Source organism: Panthera pardus, unplaced genomic scaffold (genome assembly GCF_024362965.1).
Source record: "Panthera pardus isolate Hobbes unplaced genomic scaffold, ASM2436296v1 HiC_scaffold_5, whole genome shotgun sequence".
Taxonomy (NCBI): Eukaryota; Metazoa; Chordata; class Mammalia; order Carnivora; family Felidae; genus Panthera; species Panthera pardus.
In genome coordinates this window covers 12,550,661-12,578,344 of record NW_026526980.1, presented here as the reverse complement: position 1 = coordinate 12,578,344, position 27,684 = coordinate 12,550,661, and the positions used below count along the sequence as shown (strand labels likewise).

General features: G+C 41.2%; 1 protein-coding gene across 3 annotated transcripts in view; it reads left to right on the top strand.

Annotated features, from left to right (window-relative positions):
• Nucleotides 1-27,684, top strand: part of DNAH3 (dynein axonemal heavy chain 3) — a 168,296-nt gene that overhangs the window by 35,898 nt on the left and 104,714 nt on the right. For all 3 annotated transcript variants that reach the window (XR_008419332.1, XM_053894414.1, XM_053894415.1), the window contains 10 exons: nucleotides 868-1,052; nucleotides 2,263-2,386; nucleotides 5,133-5,286; nucleotides 6,073-6,217; nucleotides 11,510-11,721; nucleotides 16,037-16,128; nucleotides 20,731-20,845; nucleotides 22,816-22,932; nucleotides 23,722-23,901; nucleotides 25,282-25,418. Coding sequence is in view for 2 of the 3 variants with exons in the window: in XM_053894414.1 (XP_053750389.1) it covers nucleotides 868-1,052; nucleotides 2,263-2,386; nucleotides 5,133-5,286; nucleotides 6,073-6,217; nucleotides 11,510-11,721; nucleotides 16,037-16,128; nucleotides 20,731-20,845; nucleotides 22,816-22,932; nucleotides 23,722-23,901; nucleotides 25,282-25,418 (1,461 nt within the window). In the remaining variant the exon portion in view is untranslated. The remainder of the gene's footprint in view (nucleotides 1-867; nucleotides 1,053-2,262; nucleotides 2,387-5,132; nucleotides 5,287-6,072; nucleotides 6,218-11,509; nucleotides 11,722-16,036; nucleotides 16,129-20,730; nucleotides 20,846-22,815; nucleotides 22,933-23,721; nucleotides 23,902-25,281; nucleotides 25,419-27,684) is intronic.

Genomic DNA, 27,684 nt, shown 5'->3' with positions numbered 1-27,684 from the left:
ATAAATAAACTTTGAAAAAAAAGATAGCGTCCTTTCTCATAGTCTTGTGTTTGGGAAGCAGGCAGTTAGGTCTAGTGGTCCCAGTGGTTGAATGTCACTTTCTCTTTGCCAACCAGGAACTACCTCTAGCACATGAGGATAAACTTGCTGACATACTATAAACAGTAGTGATTACCATTCGTTTAGTGTTCTACTTCAGCGTAAAATTCAAGGAATTGCTATTGCTGGTGGTGGTGGTGGTATTCTTGTTGTTTGGGTCTAAATCTGGATTCTACCCATGGCATATCTGTTAAGAGTACAAGCTTTGGAATCGTTTGAGCCAGGGTCACATCTTGTCCCTGACACCTCCACAGCATGTTGCTTTGGACAGAGTTACTCAGCCTTACTTTCTTCCATTATAAAATGTTGATAATAACAGTCCCTACCCCTTAGAATTGTTGTGAAGTTTAATATATATATATATATATATATATATATATATATATATATATATATTTACCTATTTACCTATATATATATAATGTGTGTGTATATATATATATATATACACAGATATGTATATATTATGTATATATGTATGTATGTATACATAATGTATACATATATATATATATTCACTGATTAGAATAAGGCATGGCACATAGTAAAGGGCTTAAAACCTATGAGATGTTATTTCCTTTACTATTGTTTGTATTCTTGAGGTGTGGTGTGCACATGAATATTACCTATCACAGATCTGCAGGTAGAGAAAAGTTGGAAACCATTGTTCTAGTCTCCAGATGAGAATTATACCTGTTTAGCATAAACGTCTTAAAAGAAAGTGATTTTAGATGGTAGAGATGATGATGGCTGTTCCTCTCCCTGTAGCATTTGCAATCAGTACAGCACCATTGCAGACAAAGTCAGTGAAATTCCTGCCAACACTGAGGAGCTGGTATTCCTCATTGAATTCTTAAAGAAATCCAGTGATGTCACGGTGTTCAAACTCCGGAGGCAACTTAGAGATGCAAGTGAACGGCTAGAGTTCCTGATGGACTATGCAGACTTGCCCCGTAAGTCCAATGACATGTAGATTTATGTGCAAACGTACATGTATATTTATATTTTTAGAGGTAAGGAGTCAGGAAGGAGAGTCGGCAGTCCTACCTCTAAATGTCAATATTGGGAGTGCTGCTTTTCAAGTGTCCTTATACGTTAGAAGCACCAATTCCATGGTCTTATCCTCAGGAATTTGAATCAGACAAAGGGATTTCTTATTGTTAGACTAAAAGAAGAAATATCTAGGGACTTGAGTTCTTAGATGCCTGTCCTGGTATCTTGTGTCTAGTTTCTGGAAAAAATCACTTCCAAATGCAGAGTCCTTTTATAAATGGATAGATTTCAGTTATCTATAATCTTAATACAATTTCACCTTTGAGGAGAGGCCAGGGCACTTTCCTTCATGCTCCTGAATATCTTTAAAGGAAAGAAATGGCCAGAGCCCTTTCAAGGCTTGTTGGGCCAAGTTAGAGTTTTGTAAGGACCAGGTTCTGAGGGAAAAACTGATACACTCTCCACAAGCCAAGTTTTCAGATCCTCCTTCCATCTGGAAATACCTGTGAATTTACCTGGTGTTCATGGTATTTGGGGGAAAGAGTGATGGGAGGGAGAGATGGGTACTGGGACTGAGAGAGGGGTTGCCCTAACCATCCCCCTGCACATTCATGAGCTGTGCCCTTGACCATGTGAACACACACTGGACCTCTGCTTCCTACGTTCTTCAGGGTACAGAGAGAGCCCAGGACATTTCAGCTGACCTGAGCCTTAGAGTGATACTGATTTTATTACTGACATTTAAATAGAAGGGAGACTGAGACTCAGATGAGGTGACAATTTAAAGAAATGGAACTTCAGCCCAAGTTTCTACTCTACTCAGACGCACCCTGGGAAAGCAATGAAGCCTAATGGTTAGAACATTAGCTTTAGAGTTGGTTAGACCTGGGTTTGAAATCGTCTCTGCTGCCTTCTAGTGGTGTGACCTTGATTACTTGGCTAAACTTTGTTTCCCATCTGTAAGAACAAGGATGATAATACTGTTGCCCTTCTAGCCTGGCACTTGGTAAGTGCTCGATAAACATTGACTATCATTCATCCATAATGGGCCCATCCATTCATTGCCACCCCCACACCCACTTCTGTTGACTTCTTGTTCTGCTGAATTAATTCCCTGAATGCTGACCTATGCTGAACAGTGTCCTGGAGCAGACTGTATGTGTTTTGCAGAAGAGGACATCAAACTGAACAGCACTCTTTTCCTCTGGCCAGACCAGATTGAAGATATCTTTGAAAACAGCCGAAACTTGCTCCTTAGCAAGAGAGATCAGGCTGAGATGGACCTCATTAAAAGGTACAAGGAGAGTCTGAGGTTATTTCAGAAATGATACCCAGCTTTGTAACACACTGCATGTTTCTGGTTCTGCCTAGAGCCCCCCCACCCCCCACAGGAATGCGTGGGCGAAAGCTGAAGACAAATGGTGGAGAAGAAATTTCCTTTTGTTTCCCACTGAGGGATGTTCTCTTTAAGCCTGCTTCACTGTGGTGACCCTGCCAATGCCTTCTCTCCCTGCTTTGAACAATTGGAATTTGGTGGTACAGAGAGAAAAAAGACAAAAATAGTGGCATGTAATAATGGCCTCACAATAATAATAGCAAAATTGTCAGCCTTACATTGGAGACCACAGATCTCTGAGTTATCAAGACAGGGATAATAGAGGCATGGTAGGAGGCTGAGAAATTGCCTATTTTGCAGCTGGTCTTGTTCAATGCTAATGTGGCTGTATCATTTATTCATTCATTATTTGTCAATTCAACCAGTATTTATTAAGGATTTTTACTATGGGCTGTGCTGTATTCTAGACATGTAAGTGTGTTTGGCTGCTAAATAAAGATTTTAATCCAGAGGCAGAGAAAATATAGGCATACTGAAAAATCAAAAAATGTTGAGTGAAGTGGGCCAAGTGCCACGTACAGGGCAAAGACATGCACGCAAGCACACATACCCATCCCAGCTTCTAACACTTGGTTTGTGAACTGTGGTCATACCAGTTACTATCCCCTTCACGTGTGAAGTGCCCACTGCCCAACCTTAGGTCTTATAGTCCCTGAAAATACTTAGAAGGAAGGAAAAATGTAGATAAAAGAAATTTCTACATAGAATGGGAGTTTGGGCTGAAGGAGAAAATGTGCACACAATTTTTTCTTCCAGTGGCCTTTTCTCTCTACCTAAATGAATACTGTCCTCAGAACCTAGAACTAGCCCAGTAGGTGGTACTGAAAATTTTTAATTAATAAACTTTATTTCTTGGAGCAGTTTTAAAATTCACAACAAAAGTGAGAAAGTACAGAGTTCCCATTTACCCCATGGCCCCTTATGCACAGCCTCCACCATGGAACTGATTTGCACGTTCGTGAACAGGAGCAAGTTTATCTTTTTGAGCCTTAGTGTCCTCATCCAGAAAATGGGATAACAGAGTCCATCTCAGATCATCTCATTTCCTGAGACGTATCATTGTGCAGAGGGATGAAATGAAACGATGTGATATTGTGCCTGAGTGGTACCCAGCACATGGTAGGTATTCAGAAACCATCCGCTTCCTTCATCCTTTGAACAATGACTTCTTTGGGGAAAAAAATCCCCAGACCACAGCCTTGCAAGCATACTCTCAGTGCTCTAAGACTATTCAGAGGCAGCAAATGCTGTTAAAGTTCAGAGGAGTGACAGGTGGCTCTGGGAGAAATGTGAACTGTCATTTATGGTGAGAGGAGAACACTATTGGAGGGGCGACTCTTAGCCTGATGGCATGACTGGTTCCTGAGCTCTCAACAGCAGATTCAGCACAAGAGCACCTCTAGGAGAACCCCATAGCCCTGGGTCCAGCCTTCTCTTTGGTGAACTCTTAAAACTCACGTCCATCATTCTTGCATTAGTGCTGAGAACAATGTGTGAGGAGGGCTGAGCAATATTCATTGATTCATTTGTTGTCTGTGAAAGCAACCCCATTCCCTCTCTAAGAAACTTGACCTGTTTTCCCAGCCCACATTAATTTTTGGCTTTGGTGCTAATTTTTCTCCATTTGCTATCCCCATCTCAGTTCCCATTGTTCCCTTGGCCCAAGGGGTCATAGTGGCTTCCCTGTAAGGCTACCCATATTTCACCTCTGTAGGTAGTCTCTTCATTAAAGCCTCTCTCTGTGGACATTGGAGTAAGTTCCATTTCATGCCAGAATTCTGACCAGTCCACCATCTTGAAATCCCTAAATTACCCTCTCTTAGACTCCAGGTGGTCCCACAAATACAACTCATTTACTCAACCTAGTTTCCCGAGTGCCTACTATTTACTAGTGACTGTATTATTATATGAAATATATGCCTATGTATTTATTATGGCCATGAAAATACTTTGGAAACTATAATGTGCTAAGCAATTATAACTCAACACTATATAATATAATCTACCTTGTTAGAAAAAGGGAAAAATAAATTTGTGACCTGCTTTGTTGCTAAAAGGTCTTCCCTGATCATTTTAGCTGGAGTAGCCTTGTACTTCCATCCACTAGGCACTCTTCCCTGTTTTATTTTCTTCAAAGTATTTATCACCATCAGAAACACAACATTTTATCTTTATGTGTGAATTTATCCATCCATCTCTCCACCCACCCACCCATCCATCCATGTGTATTTCTTGTCTAGGTCTCCTCAAACTAAAATGCAAGCTCCATGAGGCTAGTGTACATCAAAAATATGTCCCTGATGCCTAGAGCAGTCCTTGGAATGCATTAAGCCCTCAATAATAAATATCTAATGGATAACAATAATATGTGTATACATACATTTTATATATATGTATATAGTATATAGATTTCATATATGTGCACATGTATGTATTTACCAATACAGGAAAACATCTGGAAATGTTTAACCACCAATAGATTCATAGCAGGCATCTCTGAGAGGTAGGATCATAAGTTAATATATTGTATTATATCATACATCATATCAGATTCTCCCCAGGCTTGAATATGAGTGAGCAATGCTGATACTCTGAAAATCAAATTGGAAAGTCCAGATGTGATTGGGATGTCCTTTGCTTTTAGGTGCTCAGAATTTGAGTCGAAACTTGAGGGATACAGCAAGGAACTGGAAGGGTTTAGGAAACGTGAAGTGATGACTACAGAAGAAATGAAGAACAATGTTGAAAAGCTTCACGAGCTTTCAAAGAACCTAGATCAAGCACTGGTGGAATTTGAGGTTTGGGGTCTAGGGGTCTGGGTTGGAGACTTATGACTCTGTCCTGCTCTCTTCATTCTGTTTCTTGGTTTTGCATTGTCCTAACATCACCTGTCAGGTAGATACTATTGATTGGTCGGTTGACCACTTCTTTCATTGGTGCTTTCAGCTACCTTTTTCTACATCCCTACATTATACCAGCTTTTTTGTTAGTTGCTGAGTGCACAAAGAAGAAATTACAGTAGAAAAATTGCTCACGTATTTTGAGTATTATGTGCTCAACAGTATACAAAGGGCTTCATATGCAATATATCACTTAACACCCATAACAAACCTTTGGGGTAGGCATTGTTATTGTCCCTATTTATCTCTATTTAAAATGGGAGAACTAAGGCATAGAGAAGCTAAGGCAATTTCCCTGAAGGTCAGCAAATAAGTTCTTTAACCATTAAAGTCCTTATCTTTGAGGTAAGTCCACATAAGAAGGCAATATCATGTAGACAGCTAACGTACATAAGAAAATTGTGAAAATGGGGACGTGGATATGGTAGAGTAGGATCAAAGATGATGGAGCAAGTGTCAAATTATCCCAGGGTTTCATCCAGCTAGATCTTAGCTGTCGTGGCCCTCAGAGGTAGCAGAGGGACTGTCTTACTTGAGTCCGTGCCTTATTTTTCTCTCTTGCTCTCCAGATGAACAAGCATCTTCCTCAACTTGGTGTTCAAAGCACTGAGGAATTTGCCATGGTGGCTTCCAGGGTTCAGAAAACCAGCCACCCAATAAACAGCATCCCCTTTTGCCCTGCAGTTGATCAATAAGGAAGAGGATCTGTTGGAAAAGGAGAAGAGTACCTTCCCTCTCCTGCAAACCGTGTTGACCAACAAAGGGCCTTATGAGCAGCTGTGGCTGACAACGTACGAGTTTAGCATCAAGTCAGAGGAGTGGATGAACGGTATGTTGCAGGCTCACTCTACTGGGACAGGGTAGGGATGAGATAGTGGATCCAACCTAGCCAGTTCTAGAATAGGGTTTGGACTTTAGCTTCAGGCTGGACTTTTTATCATATTCTTATACTCTAGAGTAACGCAGCCACACAGTCGAATTTTTCCAATGTGATAATGTTGGAAAGTGGGGATTGAAGAGCCAAGACCTTTTGCTAGGGTAGAATGGAAGGGGCAGCCACCCAGAGCTGTGGATTATGGAGAGGCAGGTGAGAGGAGAATAAGATGGCAGTTGCACTACTGTGCTGCTTCAAGAAAGGCCAGAGTGTCACAGATAACTGTAAACTACTCCTCTTTTTCTTTAGATCCTGGAGGCTAGAGAGAAATTAAGGTAGAGTCAACAGGACTTAATGATTGATCTCAAAGGGGCAAGGGGCAAGGAGGGAGAGGGGAGAAACTGGAGTGATTTCCAGATTATTAGCCCAGGCAGTTTGGTGGATATTGCCATCACTGAACGAGAGAAGTGACAAATTTGTTGGGAAAAAAGACACATCAATTTGAATATACTGGGTTTAAGGTGTCTGCAAACATCCAAATGGGAACATTAACTAGCATTTGAGAAAATCAGCCTGAAGTTAAGTTATAGGTTTGGGGGGGGGGGGTGATTTATATTGGGAAATGATTGAGTATAGATTACAAGTAAAAGGCATGAATGATGTCACCTGGGGAGAGGGCATAAGAGCAGAGGACAAACACAGGGACCCTTAGAGGTGAGCCTTCAGTTTCCAGTGCCGCAGTTTTATTTTCAAGCACAACTGTGATGAGCATCTTTGTACCAGTTTTCTGGATGCAATTTTGATCATTTTCTTAGGATAAATTCCTGAAAGTGAAATGGCTAGATCAAAGCTATTGTAATGAAAATTACTAGGATTTTAAAAACTGGTTGTTGATGATGATGATATTGTTACGGTCTTCCAGAAAAGTTATGTTTTATTACCCTTCTAGCAGCACTTGAGTGCCCATTCTTCACACCCTCAATGAACCTGAGAAATAATAGCTTTGAAAACTTTTTGCTATAGATTTTATTTATTTATTTATTTATTTATTTATTTATTTATTTATTTGTTTAATTTAGTTTTGTTGATTTAATGTTTATTTTTCATTAAAAAAATTTTTTTAATGTTTATTTGAGAGAAAGAGAACGTGAGCAGGGGAGGGGCAGAGAGCGAGGGAGACACAGAATCCAAAGCAGGCTCCAGGCTCTGAGCTGTCAGCACAGAGCCCAACGTGGGGCTTGAACCCATGAACCTCAAGATCATGACCTGAGCCAAAGTCAGACGCTTATAACCGACTGAGCCACCCAGGCACCTCTGTTGATTTTATGTTTAAATTGGCATTTTCTTTTTCATTTAAAAAACTTGCATTTTCACTGATGCTCTTAAACTTTCCAGGTTATCAGTCATATCTAAACAATATATTTTACCTTTATTTATTTTCTTACCCCTTTATTTATTCACTGTTCTGTGTTGACCAGCACTTCCAAAATAAACAGTGGTAATAATGGGCATCTCTGCCTTCTTCCTGATTTTCATGGGAATTCTTGCAGAGTGTCACCTTTAAACATGATGCTTTTCATTGGTTTAAGATACAAAATTTTTATGGTGTCAGAGAAATATTTATAGTTGACCAAGTCTTTTTATTACAAAGAGATACTGTATTAAAATTTTTTTACACTTAGGGGCACTTGGTTCAGTTAAGAGTCTGACTTTGGCTCAGGTCATGATCTCACATTCGTGAGTTCAAGCCCTGCATCAGGCTCTATGCTGACAGCTCATAGCCTGGAGCCTGCTTAGGATTCTGTGTCTCCCTCTCTCTCTGCCCCTCCCCTGCTCCCACTCTGTCTCTCTCAAAAATAAAAAAAAAATTTTTTTTAATTTTTTTACATTTAATTTTTTTAATTCATATACAACAAAAAGGACTTTTTTGGTATATAAATGTTAACACATGTATAGATTCACCACGATCAGAGAGCAGAAGTTTCATCATTTCAGTAAAATTTCTTGTACTGCCCCTTGTAGTCACACTCTCCCCTCAGCCAGAAGACCTGGCATTGTTGAGCTCTTCATTATTACTATAGTTTTGTCTTTTTGAGACCTTCTGAGAGTGCTTCTTTCACACGGCCTACTACTTTGAGATTCATCGAAGTTTTTGGATATATCCATAGGTCCTTCCCTTTTATGCTAGGTAGTGTTCCATTGCATGGATATACCAGTTTGTTTACCCATTTATCCACTGGTGGATATTTGGGCTGTTTCCAGTTTTAGGCTGTTATGAATATAGCTGCTATAAACATTCATGCATGAGTTTTTATGTTAACATAAGTTTCTGTTCTTCTGGGATAAATGCTTGGGAGTAGATTGCTGGGCCATATTTAAAGTTTATATATAACTTCATTTCAAAAATGCCTTGTAAAAGCAAAGTGTTCCTAATTCTTCCCTTCTATCTGCTGTGTCATTTCTGCTCTTCATTACACCTGTATATAAACTGTAATCATCAAATATATTGTTGCTCTTATTATTTTGAACAAACTGTTAGATCATCTAGGAATAAGAAAAATCAAAGTATTTATTTTACCTTCACTTATCCTTTCCTTAATGCTCCTCCTTTCTTTAAGTAAATCTGTGTTTCTGACAAATACTTTTCCTTCTTTCTGAAGAACTTCTTTTAACATTCCTTGCAAGGTACCTACTGGCAAATTCCCTCAATTTCTCTCTGTCTGAGAAAGTATTTGTTGCTCCTTCACTTCTGAAGGATAATTTCTCAGGATAGAGAATTTTAGGTTGGTTGGGTTTTTTTCTCTCAATACTTTTAATATTTCATTCCACTCTCTTCTTGTTTGTGTGTTTTCTGAGGAGAAGTAGAATGTAAGGCTTATTTTTGCTTCTCTAAAGGTATGGTGTTTCCCCCTGCCCCCCCCCCCCCCGCCCCCCACCACCACCACTGGCATTTTTCAAGTTTTTTCTTTAACTTTGATTTTCTACAGCTTGAATGTCATATACCTAAGTGTCATTTTTGGCATTTATCCTGGATCTGTAGCTTGGTGTCTGACATTAATTTGGAGGAAATTCTCAGTCAGTAATGCTTCACATATTTTTTCCATTTCTTTCTCTGCTGCTTCTGGTATTTCCATTACCAGTGTGTTACACATCTTGTAGCTATCCCACAGTTCTTAGCCTTTCTGCTCCATTTCTTCCCCCATCTTATTTTCTTTTTAACTTTGCAAGTTTCTAGTGACATATTCTCAAACTCAAAGATTCTTTCCTCAGCTGCATCTAGTCTACTAATGAACCCATCAGGTATATTCTCATTTCTGTTACAGTGTTTTTGCTCTCCAGCAAAGATTTCATTATTGTTGTTATTTAGATTTCTTGGATCACCTGTATAAACAGTCATGTCATCAGGAAAACTAAGACATTTTATTTCTTCTCTTCCAATCTGTATGCCTCCTCTTTCTTTTTCATGCCTCATTGTACTGTCTAGGATTTTAAGTAAGATGTTGATAAGGAATTATGAGAGTGAAAATTCTTGCTTTGTCTTAGGGAAAAAGTATTCCATCTTTCACCATTAACTGTTAGGGATCTTTCTTTCTTTCTTTCTCTCTATTCTTTATCCTTTTTGTTTTGTTTTTTTTATAGAAAAGCCTTAAATTTTATTTATGTATTTATTCATTCATTCATACATTCATTTGAGAGAGAATGAGCAGAGAAGGGACAGAGAGAGAGGAAGGACAGAGGATCTGAAGTTGGGATTGATGCAGGGTTCGAATTCATGAACCACAAGAGCATGACCTGAGCTGTAGTCAGAAGCTTAACTAACTGAGCCACCCAGGCACCTCTGGTTTTGTTTTTTAAAATCACTTTGATATAGTATGATTGACATGTAAAAAGCCGTACATATTTCCAATATACAAGAGTATGGTGGTAGTATAGGTTTTTCATAGATGCCCTTTATCAAGCTGATAACCTTCTTTCTATTTCTAGTTGGTTTAGAGGTTTTTATCATAAATGGATACTGAATTTTTTCAAATGCTTTTTCCACATCTGTTGATACTATCATGTGATTTTCTTTTTTTAGATTGTTAATAGAGTATATTACATTGTTTGATTTTCAAATATTAAACAAGCCTCACATTACCATGAAAAACCCCAATTGGACATGGTGTATTATTATTTTTATATATTTCCTGTACACTATGTACAATTCAAAAAGTTTTAATTTAAAAAAATTTTTTCTAATGTTTATTCATTTTTGAGAGACAGAGAGAGACAAAGCATGAGCAGGGGAAGGGCTGAGAGAGAGGGAGATGCAGAATCCGAAGCAGGCTCCAGGCTCCAAGCTATCAGCACAGAGTCTGACGCAGGGCCTAAACCCACAACCTGTGAGATCATGACCTGACTGAGCCGAAGTCAGATGCTTAACTGACTGAGCCACCCAGGTGCTCCAAAGAGTTTTAATTTTTGATCACTCAACTCACAAATGTTGGGCTGATGAAACAAGTTAAATTAACGAAGCTTTATTTAGTCTTGGTAGCCATGAAATAAGAGTGTTTTTGAGTAAATTAGCAACATCATGACACAAGAGTTAACACCGATTTGATATATCCATGGGGAAGAAAGCAGCAGCGTGGAAGGATTTTGACCAAATGTGAAGCCCAAATGCTATAGGATCCCTATGAAGAAAAGGAGGAGAAGGAAATTAATGTTTTGGTGCACTTTTTTTTTTTAATGAGGGGTCAATTTTTGTTTTGAAAAGAATCTTTTTACGATACTTTCAAACTTACACAAAAGTTGCCAGAGCTATACAAAGAACTCCCATATCCTCGTTCACCCACATCCTCCAGTTGTTAATATTTCACAGTATTTGTGGAGCACCTTTTACTGCTTCTGTAATGGCATCTACAGCCAGGGCTAACAACTGACTCCATAACTACACTTGCATTACACAGCAGGCGTTATGTTGTGCTCGCCACTTTACTTACCTTGCTTACGGTCACTTGCCAAGGTATCCGTTATTACCCCTGTATCGTAGGTGATACTGTTGAGGCTTAGAAAAGTTGAGACAAACATGCTCAGTGTTTCATTGGCTAAGGAGAGGTTTTAGATCCAGACCCCACTCCAAAGCCTATGCTTGCTCCCATATCCATACCATAGATAGGCAGAATCCTAAATTCAGGGAATTAAAGGTGTACCCATGACTAACATCTACTTGGTGGTCTGACCCTTCTCTCATGATTTCTATTTCAGGACCCCTCTTTTTGCTGAATGCTGAGGAAATCTCAGAGGAAGTAGGGAATATGTGGAGAACGATATATAAATTGACCAAGACTCTAGCTGATGTACCTGCACCCAGGCGGTTAGCAGAGAATGTGAAAATGAAGATTGAGAAATTCAAGCAACACATCCCTATCCTCAGCATTTCCTGCAACCCAGGGATGAAAGACCGGCACTGGCAGCAGGTGCCTGTCACTGTCCACCTCTAGCCAGCCAGTCAATGCCTATGCCTACCTGGTCCTGGTCGCCCTTTGGAAGGCAGGAACCATTACTGGGTCAAGCCTCTCCTTTCTGAAAGGAGAATCTGCTTGAAGCCAAGGGGTTAATAATGGGAGGGAAAGTCTTTTAAAGGAAGGGAATGGGCAGGATACAGGATGAAATGCCTGTCTCTCCACATAAACAGGTTGACCCCTTTCTTTGGAGACCCCATTATTGATGATTGAATATTGCTTCAGCCAGTGGCTAGAAAGACTCTTGTAGTCTGCTTTTGTAAGCAAGTGGCTGCTCAGGACCCTAAAGGATGATAAGGGTATTGAGTTACAGTGAGAGGGGCCTGGGTTTGTCCCTTGATGAAGGACACACAAAAGAGAAAGCCATGCCTTTTCCTGGGGCCTCTTGACAATGCCAGATGATTCCTGCTTGGGCCAATGATATTGTAGAGCTTCATCGTCCAGCAGGCTATGTTCGGAAATAATACCTCACTCTTCTTTCAGCCCTTTGAGTCTATAAATGAGAATAATAAATATTCTCCTCTAAAAATAGTTGGGACTTTTATAAGCAACTAAGTGTGAGGGTGATAAGTGTGGTGTGAACACTAAGCAGAAAAAAGAAAACTGACTGTGTTTCTAAAATAATCATCACATTCAAGGGCTAGAAATGGCCTTGAAACGTCCTCTATCAGGGAGTTGGAGTTGAGACTGCCTCTCCATAGGCAGATTTCTCTGTGACTTGGCCTAGAATTCCCTCTTTCGGAAACATGCACAAGACTGAGGACATGTCTCTGGAAGGACCTAATCTGAGAGCACACCCATTACCTTCCAGAGAATGAAGTCTGAGCTGAGAGCATTTTGATCTCTCTGGGAAAACCAAGATCTTGATATGTCAGAGATTCTGGATTTTTCTGTAAAGTAGAACTGCTTTCAGTTTCCCAGAAATCCTTGAAACTCAACACCTAAGTAAAGGGTGTAAAGGAGGGCAGGGGAGAGGTCCTCTTAGGAGACTTATGGTCTTGGGCTGTCCCAGCAGAGAGGGCTGCACAGGAGCACCTGCCCCCACTTGGTGCTCATAGGGTGCCCCTATGGACCTAGCCTGACTAGTACATTGGCCCATTTGGAGGGTTGGGGAGGTTGGATAGACAAGTGGCCTTTGGTGTAGTGCTAGGTCTCTCCAGGAGATGGCGCTATAGAAAGTGCCCTCATCAATGGCCATTAAAAAACCCCTCAGGAGACTCGGAAAGCCATCTCCTCCACCTGGTCCTTTCCCTTTGATGATGCTATTCCCACATGTAGACACTTTAAAAATCCCAACCATTCCTAGACATTCATAATTCTCATTTACAGATCACTTAGATGGACAGAATGGGAAAAATTCCTTAGAAGAATAATAACAATAATAGCTCAAACATAGTTCATACCAACTATGAACTAGGCACTGTGTTGTATACTTTGTGTGGATTCCCTCATTTTATCCTGTCAACAACCCTTTGAAGTAGGGATGATCATCTCCACAGATAAGAAAACTGAGGCTTTGGAGAGAATAAGTAAATTGTCATGTGACTAGTAAGTGGTGGAAGAGGGAATTGGAATCTAGGTCTATGACTCAGCTTAGATGGGGGAAATGGGGAAAGAAATGTCAGGTCAGAGGGGACAGTAAGCTGTAGGTAAGAGTGGAATATAGCCCCAAGAAGGCGGCTCCTGAAAAATGAGCCCCTAAAGTGGAACCCCAGTGGGCTGAACAGTTACAAGTGAGCTCAGACAGGAAAGAGGCCACCAGATACATAAAAGGGGTGCCCACAGTCAGAGGCCTGTCCTGCCTGCATTGTAGGTCAAACCACAAGCCACCCTAGTGACAGCCACCGGCCTAGGGGAACCATTCTCTGCCCAAATGCCTAACTCAAGAGATCCATTTGTACAGGTTCTGGCTCAGGCAGGGGGCTCTGAAGGCTAAACCACCTCTTGCTGTCAAGGCTACCAAATGTAACTTCTGGGGTCATAGGGTGGCTGTGCTGTGGTTTCTGACCATTTCCCAGAACTTAAGCACGTAGGGCTAGTCCCTTTATTTGGGGCACTGATATCAGCAAAAGGGTTGCTACCGTGATTTAAAACAAGATGGAACAGGGTGACATTTGACTTAGGAAGAAACCACGTTGATGTGTACTAAAGCTAGCCCTCTAGGACCATGTTGCCCAATGAAAATAATACAAGCCATATGTCTAGTGTTAAAGTTTCTAGTAGCCATGTTTTTTAAAAGCACTGACAGATGAAAAAAATTTACATTTCATTTAACCAAACATATTCAAAATATTTTTTCAATAGGTAGTCGATGTAAAAAAATGTTAATGTGATCTCATATTTTTCATATTAAGTCTTGGAAACATGGTATTCTTTTACACCTAGAGCGGATCTCAGTTTGGGCCAGTCACATTTCAAGTTCTCAATAGCCACAAGAAGCTAGTGGCTCCATAGTAGACAGGGCAGCTGCAAGCTCTTAGAATTAGAAAGCCAGATGTTTTGTTAGTCTCTATAATTAACAAAAGCAATTACAAAAAAAAAAAATAGGGGCGCTTGGGTGGCTCAGTCAGTTAAGCATCTGACTTTGGCTCAGGTCATGATCTCGCTGTTCGTGAGTTCAAGCCCTGCATAGGACTCTGTGCTGACAACTCAGAGCCTGGAGACTGCTTCAGATTATGTGTCTCCCTCTCTCTCTGCCCCTCCCCCACTCATGCTCTGTCTATCTCAAAAATAAATGTTGAAAAAAATTTTTTAATAATAAATAAATAAAACTACCAGTCTCTGAGTTGGCCAAGTCCTATGCCAAATGCTTTATGTAGTTATGTCATTTAATCCTAGAGATAGTGTGTGTTCTAAGCCATATTTTCAGGTATTGAGAATAAATCAAAGTCCAGGGCCACCAGGAACAGTTGTGCAGACTGCAATCCACAACTCTAGGGAATGCTGTTCGTGTGTGCTACAGTGTGAATTGTACTTTTTAGAGTTATGCAGTGTATAACCTTCACAACTGTACATAGAAGACCTAAGAGACCCACTAGATGTGATGAAGAAGAGCTTTTCAGGCAGAACTGGGTCCAAATCCCAATTCTGCCATTTACTAGTTGGATGGTCTTGGACAAGGTACTTATTTTCTTTGTCTGAGTTTCCTTATGTATAAAACAAGAATAATAGTACATTAGTATCTTCCTCGTCATATTGAGGGAATGAAATGAGTGTATAAAAGTCTTAAAACAGTGCCTACTTCATAGTAAGCCCTCAATAAGTGTTTATTACTTCTGATTTCCACTATGCTAGTGGTCCTCCAGGTGTCTTCAGGACCCAGATTGGAAGCCATTTGAATTAGCTGGTTCACTCATGCTTTTGCTCTGCAAATATTTATTGATGCCTACTGACTGCCAGGCCCTGGGGACACAGGGCTAAGTAGGACAGAACAGCCTGCACCTCTCACATTGCTTTCTGCTCTGACATTCTGTAGTCCTCCTGGGGTTGAACAGAGACAAAATTGGGCAGTAGGTGAGATTTCTTACAGAGCCTCATTATCCTTCAGTCTTCTTGCTTGAAGAAGACTGAGCACATGTAACCCTCATCCTCCCCCAGATCTCTGTCTTTGAGAAAAGTATTCAAACCCATCAGAGATTTCAAGTGAGACCTTCTTCAGGGATATTTTCACTTAAAAGACAAGCATGGGGTAGTATTTACACCAAAGGAATGGGCACAGTTGCGAACTGTTCCAACAAGTTAGCACACTGGGGTGGAAAGGAAGATATTTGGACGGAGCGGATTTCTTCCTTCTCAGCATCCTCAGATCACAGAATTTGTGTGGAGGGGGTCTGTGTACTCAGCAAACGCTGAAGCTTCTGTCACTGACCAGGCTTTGCACTAGGAGCACGAAAACAAACCAGATCCGGTTGCACCCCCAGGATGCTCACAAGTTGACACCACTGGTCCTCACAAAGACCACTGAGTGCTGCTGGGTAGAGACCCCCAGTAAGCCAGATGGAATGCAGTGCGGGCCCTAGGCAGCCTCCCACATTTTTAGACCTGCACCATCCAATTCATTTGCCACTAGCTGTACACAGCTATTTAATTTTAAGTAAAAGTAGATTTAAAAAATCAGCTCCTCCATCACACTAGCCACATTTCCAGGGCTCAATGGCCAAATGTGACTGGTGGCTACCGTAAGGGACAGCGCAGAGTATAACATCATGGAAAGCCTACTGGCCAGTGCTACCTTGGACAGTACACACTTGTTTTCTTCTTTTTTCTGCAGATCAGTGAGATCATCGGCTATGAAATAAAACCCACAGAAACAACTTGCCTTTCAAATATGCTGGAATACGGATTCGGCAAATTTGTTGACAAGTAAGACTCCTTCTCTCCTTCAGGAAGCTTTTCCATCAAAGTATCTAAGTTCCTACAGGATATGACTGACCTCAGGCTGTTTTTCTCTTTATGGTTCAGGGTAACTTAAGCATTTTTAATAACCTCCACCTTGGGTGATTAGCTACTGGTGAAACTCACTTTCAGCTGCTGGGTTGATGATGGATTATAACTAGAAAATTGAGTCAGAGATTTTATTTTAAAGGGAAATTACAAAAAACAAAAAAGCTCTTGGAACCTGAGCTCCAAGCCCAGGTCTCAGTGACTTCAGGTAAAACTGTTCCACCTTTTCTGGGCTTCAGTTTCTTCCTCCCTTCCTCCCTCCTTCCCACCCTCCTTTTCCTCCTCCCTCCCTCCTGAGAGAGAGAGAGAGAGGTAGAAAGAGAGGGACAGAGGATCCAAAGTGGGCTCTGTGCTGACAGCAGAGAGTCCAATGCAGGGCTCAAACTCATGATCCGTGAGATCACGACCCGAGTGGAAGTTGGATGCTCAACCGACCGAGCCACCCAGGCGCCCCCAGTTTCCTCTTTTGAACAAAAAACCATCAATAAACAGGAGCAGCTCTCTGAGTTCTTAGAGTCCGGGAAACATGGTCCAGTGAGAGAATGTTTCACTTGCTTTCTCCTTTTCTCCAAATGCCCCTAGAGTCTGTGTGCAAGAAACTGTGTTCTTTGAATTGCTGTTTTCAGGACGCAGAGACTCGTTGGACCTTGACTGTCCACACCTCCAGGGCAGGGGATGGGAGGTACTGTATTGCCTGGACCGGAGTCCCTGTCAGACAGCTGGGTTCAGGTCTAACTCGACACATGCTTCTCAGAGTGTGGCCCCAGACCAGCTGCATCAGCATCACCTGGGAACCTATTAGAATTGTATATTCTCGGACCCCACCCCAGTCTGCTGAATCAGAAATTCTGGGTGTGGACCCTGCAATCTATGCTTTAACCAGCTTTTCGGATCAGCACTGTCCAGTCCAGAAGCCACCAGCCACATATCCTACTGAGCCCTTGAAATGTAACTATTCTGAATTAGAGGTGAGGCAAATATAAATAGAGGCTGGGTTTCAAAGGCTTATTAAGAAAAAAAAGCAAAATGTCTAATGAGTTTTAATATTGATTATATGTTGAAATGAATATTTTTGATATACTGAATTAAATAAATTATTAAAAATTTTTTCACCTGTTTCTTTTTACATTTTCAAAATATGGCTACTGGAAACCTTAAAGTGACATGTGACCCACCTTTTATTTAGAATGGGCAGTACTGCTCCAGGTGATTCTGATGCACGCCAGAGTTTGGAACCCCTTTCTCCATCCCTGTGGGATAGGCCCCCAAATCTCTCTGCCATCTGAATGCTCTGATTCCCAACCCCCTAATACCACCATTGTAGTCCCTTTGTGAGGAGGAAGCCTAGAGGCAGATTAGTGAGATTGTTGGCTATGAAATAAAACCCACAGAAATGCTGTAGGTTATTTCATGAAAAGGCTTCATTTTCCCCGATAAGATAGATGTTTCTAAGAGAGACCAGCTATAGAACATTTATGCTGCACCAACATTTAATAAACATTAACCAACTTATCCATCACTATAACCTAATGTTGTAGCTACTATTATTATTCCTGTTTTACAGATGAGGAAGTAAGTTGATCTGAGTGTTTAGGTAACTTGACAGAGGTCACAGCTAGTAACTCAATGAACCAAGACTGGAGCCCAGACTGGCTGACTCGAGAGCCTAAAGTATTGTTACCCTGTACTGCCTAAAAAATAAACTCCTCTAAGGAGACGGAAACCAAGCAAACACACAGCAACTCTGCCACTTTCGGTGCCAGCTGGCCCCACTGTGACAAACCCAGAAGTGGTGACACCTTGGCTAAGTTGTTTGCCTCTGTGTGTCTCAGTATCCTTATCTGTAAAATGGAAAGAAGAATAGTAGCTGGGCGATTAGAGTCATGTTGAGGGTTATGAGGTAAGGCATATAACCTGAGCTGAGTTAACGTCTAAGTTCTCAGCCACGACCTGTTAGTGAGGCGTGCAGTCCCAGGTCTCCATCATCCCATAGTTAATGCAACTTTGTCACATCACACTGTTAATGGGATCCTTTAGCACATTTGGTTAAGGTCAACTGTTGCTGGACTTCAGAGATGCCCAAACTCATTAATGCTTCTCCTGTGCAATATTTTGCATAATTATAAGTCATAAAGCATGTTGCAAACATTTTATCTTATTTAATTATACCAACAACCCCTGATATGTGCAGAGGCAGACCCACTACGGCCTGTTGAGTGACTTGGTCACAGACATGCAGACAGCCTCTTTGTCTCACTCCCACGTGGGCTGGCACCTGCCTTTATTAATTATTCCCTAAATGCACACTCATTTTGTCATCTCCCAAGAAGGCCACGTTTAGGATGATGACCATGCTGCTGAAGTCTTGATCAGTCATTCTTTGGAATGGGCCTCATCCACTACCCTCAAGGAAGCTGAGCAAACGTTCTCAGATCTGTTTAGTTGACCCTATTTGGCTGACCACGTGTGGACAATTCTCTTGCTCCTTCTGATAAGGAGAAGAGAAAAGGCACATAGTGGAGGAGGAAGAAACACTGGATTGGAAGTCAGAGGAACTAGTGTCTGGACCTGGTTCCAGCACTCCCTGGCTGCAATTGAGTCTTTGGGAATATCACTTGCTTCATCTGGGCTTCAGTTGCCTATATGCAAAGACCAGATAGTGTCATCTCCAGTCAAGCTTGCAATGAAAGACAAGTACCGAGGCAGAGAGAATAATCCCTCCTTCTCCTTCCAAGAACTTGGCTTCCTGGTTCTTCCCAATTCCCAGGCCACACCTGAGTTTAGGACCCCAACTCTCCATGTGGAAGCAAGAAGAAAGGAACTTGTCTTCTCTTTTTCTGTGGAACAGAGGGGCTATGGATGTGGACCCAGCATATCAGGAAAATAGCAGTGATTTTTAAAAAGGTAGGGACGTGGGCACCTGCGTGGCTCAGTTGGTTGGGTGTCCGACTTCAACCCAGGTCATGATCTCTTGGTCCATGAGATCATGGACCCTGTGTTGGGCTCTGTGCTGACAACTGAGAGCCTGGAGTCTGCTTCAGATTCTGCCTCCCTCTCTCTCTGCCCCTCGCTCATGTGTTCTCTCTCTCTCTCCCTCAAAAATAAGTAAACATTAAAATTAAAAAGGTAGGGCAGGGCTCCTGGCTGGCTCACTTGGTAGAGCATGTGACTCTTGATCTTGGGATTGTGAGTTAAAACCCCATATTGGGTATACAGATTATGTTTAAAAAAAAAAAAAAAGCAGGGACAGGAAGTGGAGCAAAGCCATCGTGTAAATTAACAGAAGTTCTAACATCTAAATAGGAAGTCAATAATAATTCTGGGGGAAATAAGGAGTAAATGAAAATAGAGAAAAGGGGGTCTTATTTTAATGGCTTTGAAAGAATGGTTCTCAACTGGGGACAATCCACCCCACCCCCACTGGGAAACATTTGACAATATCTGGAGACATTTTCGATTGCCACAACTGGCAAGAGGTGGGAGCAGGGGGAATCTGCTACTGGCATCTATTGAGTAAATGCCAAGGATGCTACTAAACATCCTCCAATGTACAGGACAGCCCCTTCTCCCAACAGAGTTAATTAGTATTAGTTTGCTAGGGCTGCTATAACAAATACCTTAGGCTGGGTGGCATAAACAACAGAAACTTATTTTCTCATAGTTCTGGATGCTGGAGGTCCAAGATCAAGGCACTGGCAGAATTGGTTTCTTGTGAGGACTCTCTTTTGGTTTGCAGAAGACCACTTTCTCCCTGTATCCTCACATGGTCTTACCTCTGTGTGTGTCTGTCTTAATTTCATGTAAGGACCCCAGTCATATTGGATTAGAACCCATCCTAATGACCTCATTTTAACTGAACTATCTCTAACTGATCTCTTTTTTAAGATTTTAATTCCAGTATATTAGTGTTATATTAGTTTCAGATGTACAATATAGTGATCAACAACTCTATACATAACTAAACTACCTCTTTAAAGACCCTATCTCTGGGGCACCTGGGTTGGCTCAGTGGGTTAAGTGTCTGACTCTTGATTTCACCCAGATCATGATCCAACGGTTTCATGAGTTTGAGCCCAACGTTGGGCTCTCCACAGCTGGCAGCACAGAGCCTGCTTGGGATTCTCCACCCGCCTCCCCCCCCCCCCCCCCGCTCCTCCCCCTACTCACAATGTCCCCTGTCTTTCTCAAATAAATAAACTTCAAAAATAAAAGTAAAGACCCTATCTCCAAACGGGATACCCCTCATTCTCAGATTCTGGGGTTTAGGACTTCAACGCATGATTTTTGGGGGGATGCAATTCAGCCCATAACACACCCCGTACGCCACTGGTGCCGAGGGTAAGAAACTCTGCAAAACACTGGAGGTAACCAGCACGTCTTAGAGCCGGGTATTATTAAAGATTTTAGTAAAATTAAGGGCATTTTGAATTTGTCTTAAGGATGAACCAAAATTACTCCTCTGCCATGTTTTCACTGCCCTCCTTCCTCGTGTTGATGTTGCTATTGCTGTGTTCTCTCTAGACTGGAGCCCATTGGTGCAGCTGCCAGTAAGGAATACTCTCTGGAGAAAAACCTGGAAAAAATGAAGTTAGACTGGGTTAACATGACGTTCAACTTTGTGAAGTACAGGGACACTGTGAGTGTTAGTCCAACTGCCCAGCTCCCTGACAGCAGCCCCTTGATTATGTAGCAGGTGACAGAGGGGAGTCATTCAGAATTGCAACAGCACTTGGGAAGGAGGGATCCCTAACGTCTTGTTTTTTAATTTATTTTTATTGAGATATAATTGACATGCAACATTGTGTAAGTTTGAGATGTAAAACGTGTTGATTTGATACATTTATGTATTGCAATATGATCACCACCCTAGTGTTAGCTAACAGCCCTGTTATGTCACATAATTATCATTTCTTTTTTGTGGTAGGAACAATTAAGATCCAGTTTCTTAGCAACTTTGGAGTTTTTCTTGCCGTCTTGTCTATAATCACTATCCTGTGCATTAGATTGTTTCCTCCCATCTGCCTTCACGTGCCAGTCATTCTTCCTCCCCAGCCCACCCACCGGAAGGGTGCAATTTTAAATGAGAAAGGCCTTTTGATTGAGAGCTACAGGCTTTCTCAGTGCAAAGAAACTGAGTAAGCATGCTTAGTTAGCATCTCCCAGGGAGGGCTCCCCAGGCCTCTCAGAAGCATACCTGGGTAAACAATGCTTAGAGCATCTCAAAAAAAAAAATAAAAATCTGCAATTGATTCTTTCTGGCTCCTCTTACCCACAGAATCTGTATTTTTCAAGCACTCCGGTTTTTTTTTTTTCTAATGTGCAGTACAGATTAAGAAACTCCCTGTCCCCCAGGCTGCATGTTATCTTTTGTCACTCTCCACTGCTTTAACTTGAATGGTCACGACACCTTGATCACGTGGATAGGAACTATAGCTGAGCCAATGTAAGGGAAGAGAACTGGGCCTCTCTCAGCAAGACCAGGCCACTGACAGTGCCAGTAGCTTGGTGCTACATCACCTGATGGGACTGGATACTGCTAGGGGCTGTTGGGCTGGGGTGAGAAGTTGAACCTGGGGAGCCTGGGAACAGGTCAGTTGCACCTGGCCCATCTTCAGAGTTTGGGACTGACACAACTATAGACAAGGATCGACAGCAAAAGGGAGTCACAGTAGCACTTTATCAAGAACTAGACACATCTTCTGATGCAGAGCTACTGGTAGAAGGTACATGAGAGAATATATCCTAGCTCCAATTTAACCACCCAGATGTGGGCTTGAAGGAAGTGAAAACAGAGCCAGAAAGGCCAGACCTGCCAGACAGGGGCAGACCCTTATCAGCTTGCTCACCACAGTGGCCCAGGAGGAAGAAGAGTGCCATTCACAGGGGCTGACCTCCAAGGCACAGTAACCTGAGCTCCTGGTAAACTATGGCCCTGTAAATGTATAGGCAGAAATTCCCAAACTTTTTTCTGTGTGTGGCGCCTTTGTGTCTCGGTACCTTTTTTTTTTTTTTTATAGTTCCCCTTCCCGGGCTGAAAGAAACACCTAACAGCTTTGTTTATGAAGTAATAAGGTTCAAACAACTTTAATAAGTATTTGTGTCATTTCAACAACTGTTTTTTTTAATCCATATAAATGGAAAGAAAAAAACATTTGTGTTTCATTTTTAAATAACCACAACAAATTGCTGCTAGTTTGCTGCAGCACCCAGAGGTACCTTGGCACACAGTATGGGAACCACAGGTCAAGGTCCAACCAGTCAGATTAGCAGCTCATCCTACCTGAGAGAGAACCAGCAAAGCAAGTGGAAGTAGGAACATAGAGAAGGGACTAGAATAATATGCTCTTCCCCCACCCAGTCCCCAACAGATACTAGTTGTAGGTCTGGGCTGGGACCATGTTTGATTTCTGCAAAGGAGGTAGAAAATAAATGTCTTTAAGAACACTTTCAAGGAAGAGAATAGAAATTCCATGCCCTGTGAGACAGATTTCTGTCCCACTTGGGTGGAGATCTGAGCTGTGGGGCCTTTGGAGATCAGCATGAAAAGTGGGGGGCGGGGAGGGAGGGCCTTGTGGTTTTGAACGGTCGGGGAATCTTTATTCATAGGGTACAAGCATCTTGTGTGCGGTTGATGACATTCAGCTGTTACTTGATGATCACGTGATAAAGACCCAGACTATGTGTGGCTCCCCATTCATCAAACCAATAGAAGCAGAATGCCGGGTAAGAGGAAATGAGATTGAGGGTTCTTGATGTCTCATTAGCTCTGGGTTTGCTGGAGGAGGGAGAAGATTTTTAAGTTCAGTTAACAAAGAAGCTCACTTTTTCCTGATTGGAAATAATACATAACTCAAGACTGAAAGCAATAACCATCCAAGTAAGCATATGGTACTCTGAGCCTTTACAGTAGTCTGCCAAAAGAGAAGATGAGATGATTTTAATGCACTGAATAAAAATACATTTGTAAAGTATTTTATGAGCTAGAGTAATCTAGAATATAAACTACATAAGGGTAGGGGTTTAGGCTCCTTTCTTGCCTCATTGTTTGTGGAAGTGGCATAAGCTAAGGCCACTCTGGAGCCAGACTGCCTGGGTTCAAATTCTGGCTTTGTACCTTGTTGTGTGACCTTGGGAAAGTTACTTGAACTGTTCTATGTCCATTTCTGCATCTGTAAAGTGAGATTTATAATAGTATCTCCCTCATAAATCTGTTGGATTAAACTGGTTTCATATATGTAAAGCACTCAGACCATCGCTTGTCACAGAGTGAGCATTATAGCTGCTATTAATATTATTCCATTGGGAAAACTACATGAAGGCAAGGACTCTTGTTTTTTTCATTGCTGTATCCACATTGCCTAATGACCAGAACACTGGGGGCAAATAATAAGTACTTTCTTAAACAAGTGAATGAGCAAATGAATGAATGAATCCATCCAGTTTGTTCAGGCAATGGGTCTGTGTTGCAGAGTGGCAGGTTAATGATTCAGATATGAAATGCTAAATTCACAGAAATGGGAAGAAAAGCTGGTTCGTGTGCAGGAAATTTTGGAGGCCTGGTTGAAATGCCAAGCCACCTGGCTGTACCTGGAACCGATCTTCAGCTCAGAGGACATCATAGCCCAGATGCCAGAAGAGGGCAGGAAATTTGCCACCGTTGATAGTTACTGGAAATCACTCATGTCCCAAGCGGTGAGTTTTTCCTCCCTAGCACATCTCTCCATCAGGAATGTGGGATGCTGTACAGATGTTCCTCACTGCACATCGTAGCCATGTCCCTTGAAATTTATAAGTAAACTAGATTTTTTCAAATTTGATATTTTTTAAATTTTTTTCTAATTTTGAAAGTTGTTACTAAAAATTCAAATGTAGAAATATGTAATACAGAGAGTGGAGGCCTTTTGAAAGCCTACCTCCTTAGAGGCAACTGTTAGTAGTTTGTATGATTTAGTTCTCATTCCTAATGAGGTAGAAGACTGTGTCACATGATAATGCAATAGAACTTTTATAGATTGAGGATCATTTTAGAATTCAAATCATTCTCCATATTCAGTTACCTAGTTATTTAACAAATGTTTATTCAATACCCAGCATTGAATTAACAGTCAGAAAACAACTTGAAGATGACTAGTATATGATTTCTGCCCTCATAAAATTCACTGTCTTGTGAGGAGAGACTCAGAGGTAAATAAGAGAGCTATAAAAGAAGTATATATAAACACCTTTTAGAACACAGAAGAGTGGTTTAGTTGCCTGAGAGTGTCAAGAAAGGCTGCAAAGGGGGCAGCATCAGAAACAAGCCTTTTAGGATGAGTTCACTGGGCATACAGGGCAATCAGGGGTATCCATTAAGAGATGATATCTTTTTCCTTTTTGAAGTCAAGTGTACTCAAATTGGGGCTCACTTATAAAGAATTTATCTCAAGAATATTTATCTGTGTTAGTGGGAATTTATATTGCCCAACCAGTGGAGCCAGTTTTCATGATATCCTGCTTCCTCCAACTCCATATTAGTTCAGATTCTTCAGTTGCAAGTGTTCAGTAACAAAAGTTCCACTGAATAAATTTTAAAGATCAAATTGGCTTTTTTAAAGAATTCATAAATTGGGCATTATCCCATCTAACAAATAATAGGATGCTCAAAGGAGTTGTACAAAATGGAAAGTTTATTTTTTTTTTAATTTTTTAATGTTTAATTTTGAGAGAGCATGCAAGCAGGGGAGGGGCAGAGAGAGAGGGAGACACAGAGTCCAAAGCAGCCTCTAGGCTCCAAGCTGTCAGCACAGAGCCAGATGCGAGACTCATACCCATGAACCATGAGATCATGACCTGAACCAAAGTTGAACACTTAACCAATGAGCCACCCAGGAGCCCTGGAAGGTTTTTATAGAAGGAGGAGTCGACCATGTCCAGAGGAAGAGGATCATGTTGTATGAGCATTCACCCTTGTGGGATTAGGAGGCAGTTAGCTGGGCAGGGAAGTCATCAATTGATGGGCTTGGTCATATACTCAATGATCAGTCTCAGAATCTAGGAACCCCGTGGTGATTCTCATTTTTTTATGGAACCTAGGTGAAAGATACCAGGGTTCTGGTGGCAGCAGACCAGCCACGGATGGCTGAGAGGCTTCAGGAAGCCAACCTCCTCTTAGAGGACATCCAGAAGGGGCTGAATGATTACTTGGAGAAGAAGAGACTGTTTTTCCCCAGGTATTCAGTACTATTCTTTTGTTTGGAGTTACCTTTTTGACCCATGTATAGTTAGAATTACATTTTTCATCCTGAGGGTTGGCTTCTACCAATCTTTTTCATAGTTTTTTCCTGGTTTTCCATTCCCCACAAGACAGCTTTCAGAAGTAGGGCATGTCTTTCTGGTCATTGCTTAGAGTGAGGTTGAATGGACACCAGTAGGAACCAAATCATGGTCAAATACCTAGTTGAAGGGATATAGTAGTCCTGATTAAGAGCCTAGACTTGGGAGTTAAACAGATCGCTGTTTGAGTCCCAGCTTTTCCACTTATTAATCTTGAGACTTTTAGCAAATCTACCTGAGCCTCAGGTTCTTCACTGTAAAATAGAAATATAATAATGGCTCCTACCTCATATATTTGTGCAGAGCAAGGAGATAATGCATGTAAAGCATTTAGCCATCTAAACAGTTAAATGTTTTTTGACATCACATTTTGCAGTTTCTGGTAGGTATGTTTTTAAATATTTGACTCTTGTTAAATATTTATATTTTTCCTTCTGCGTAAAAGTCAAAGTCATTTTAGAGGGTTGGTTTCAGAAAGAGGATTCTCGCTGCTAATATCTATCCATGTCATTTGACTTGAATTGGGATGTTGGTTTGATCCAAATTTGCTTTTAGGAAAAGTAAATTTTTGTGTTCCCTTGTATGGAGAAAAAATTAGTTTCCTGCTTTCCACCACAAACTTGAAAAAAAATTTTTTTTAAGTAAGCTCCATGCCCAGTGTGGAGCTTGAACTCATGACCCTGAGATCAAGAGTCATATTCTCTACTGACTGAGCCAGCCAGGTACCCCTCCACCAGAAATTTTTTAAAAATGGTTTGTTTAGGATTTACAAATGTCCTTGTGTCTATGTAGTGCAGCATTGTGTGATAGAACTTCCTACAATGATAGGAATGTTCTGTATTTGTGCTGTCCAATACAGTAGCCATTAGGTGCATGTAGCTATATAGCACTTTAAATGTGGCTAGGGTGCCTGAGAAAGTGAATTTTTAATGTATTTAATATTAATTTTGCAATGTAGATAGCCACATACAGCTAATGGCTTCAGTTTTGGACAACACAAATACAGCACAAATCATGGAAGGAACCTGAACTTGGAAGCACAAAACTTAGGAAGAGGAAACCCCTGAGATTTGGGCTTTTAGTCCTATACCCTGTCCTGTTATTCCTTATAAAAATATGAGCAATAGCCAACACTAACACAGCATTTACCATATACCAGGACACTTCTCTAGGTGCCTTACATGTATTAACTTATTTAAACTCACAATAGTCCTATGAAGTTGGAAGCATTATTATTATTTCCTTTTACAAATAAGGAAACAGTAACTTGCCAGAAGACACAAGACTGGTAAGTGGACAAGCTAGAATTCAATCCAGGCAGTCTGTATAAAATACCCTGTTATTTAATCTCTCTGAGACTGCTTTTCTCCCTAAATTACACACACACACACACACACACACACACACACACACACACACACACACACACTCTATTCTCTCTCTCTCTCTCCCTCCCTCTTTCCCTCTCTCTCTCTCTCTCTGTCTCTCACCACGAATATCTCAGTTTCCTTACGCATTTTTATAAAGTCATGCACTCTCAGAAAACACTTTGAAAATGTTAATGAATAATTTCACATATTTGAAATTAATTTTGTCTTGAAATTATGGAGTGCTAAATAATGATTTTATGTTAAGTTATCCAAGTAATTTAATTATTACTATTATGGCCTTTGAGCCTTACTCATTGTCACACTTGATGAGTCCATAGAGATCACCTGTGTTAATTTCCCTTGGCAGTGAGAGAAATTGATATCCTCATTAGATATTGGTATGTTAGTCAGCCAACAAATAATTATTGCGCTCTTCCTATCTGCTCAACATTGCAGCTATAATACATTAGTTTGCTTTGCATCATAACAAACCTCCCCATAACTTAGAAGCTTAACACAGCAACTGTTTATCTAGCTCATAATCCTGTGGACTTGCAAATAGGGCTGGAATCAGCAGGGTGGCTCTTCTGGTCTCATCAGGGCTCATTTATGTGCCTGGTCAGCTGGCAATTGATAGCCTCAATGACTTGTCTAGTGGTTGGCTTCCTTTTGGCTGGAGCAGCCAGGATAGTTGGGCCACATGTCTTTCATCCTCCAGAAAGCTAGCCTGAATTTATTTACATGGTGGTGGTCGCAGGGTTCCCAAGGCCAGCCAAGAGTGGAAGCTGTAAGG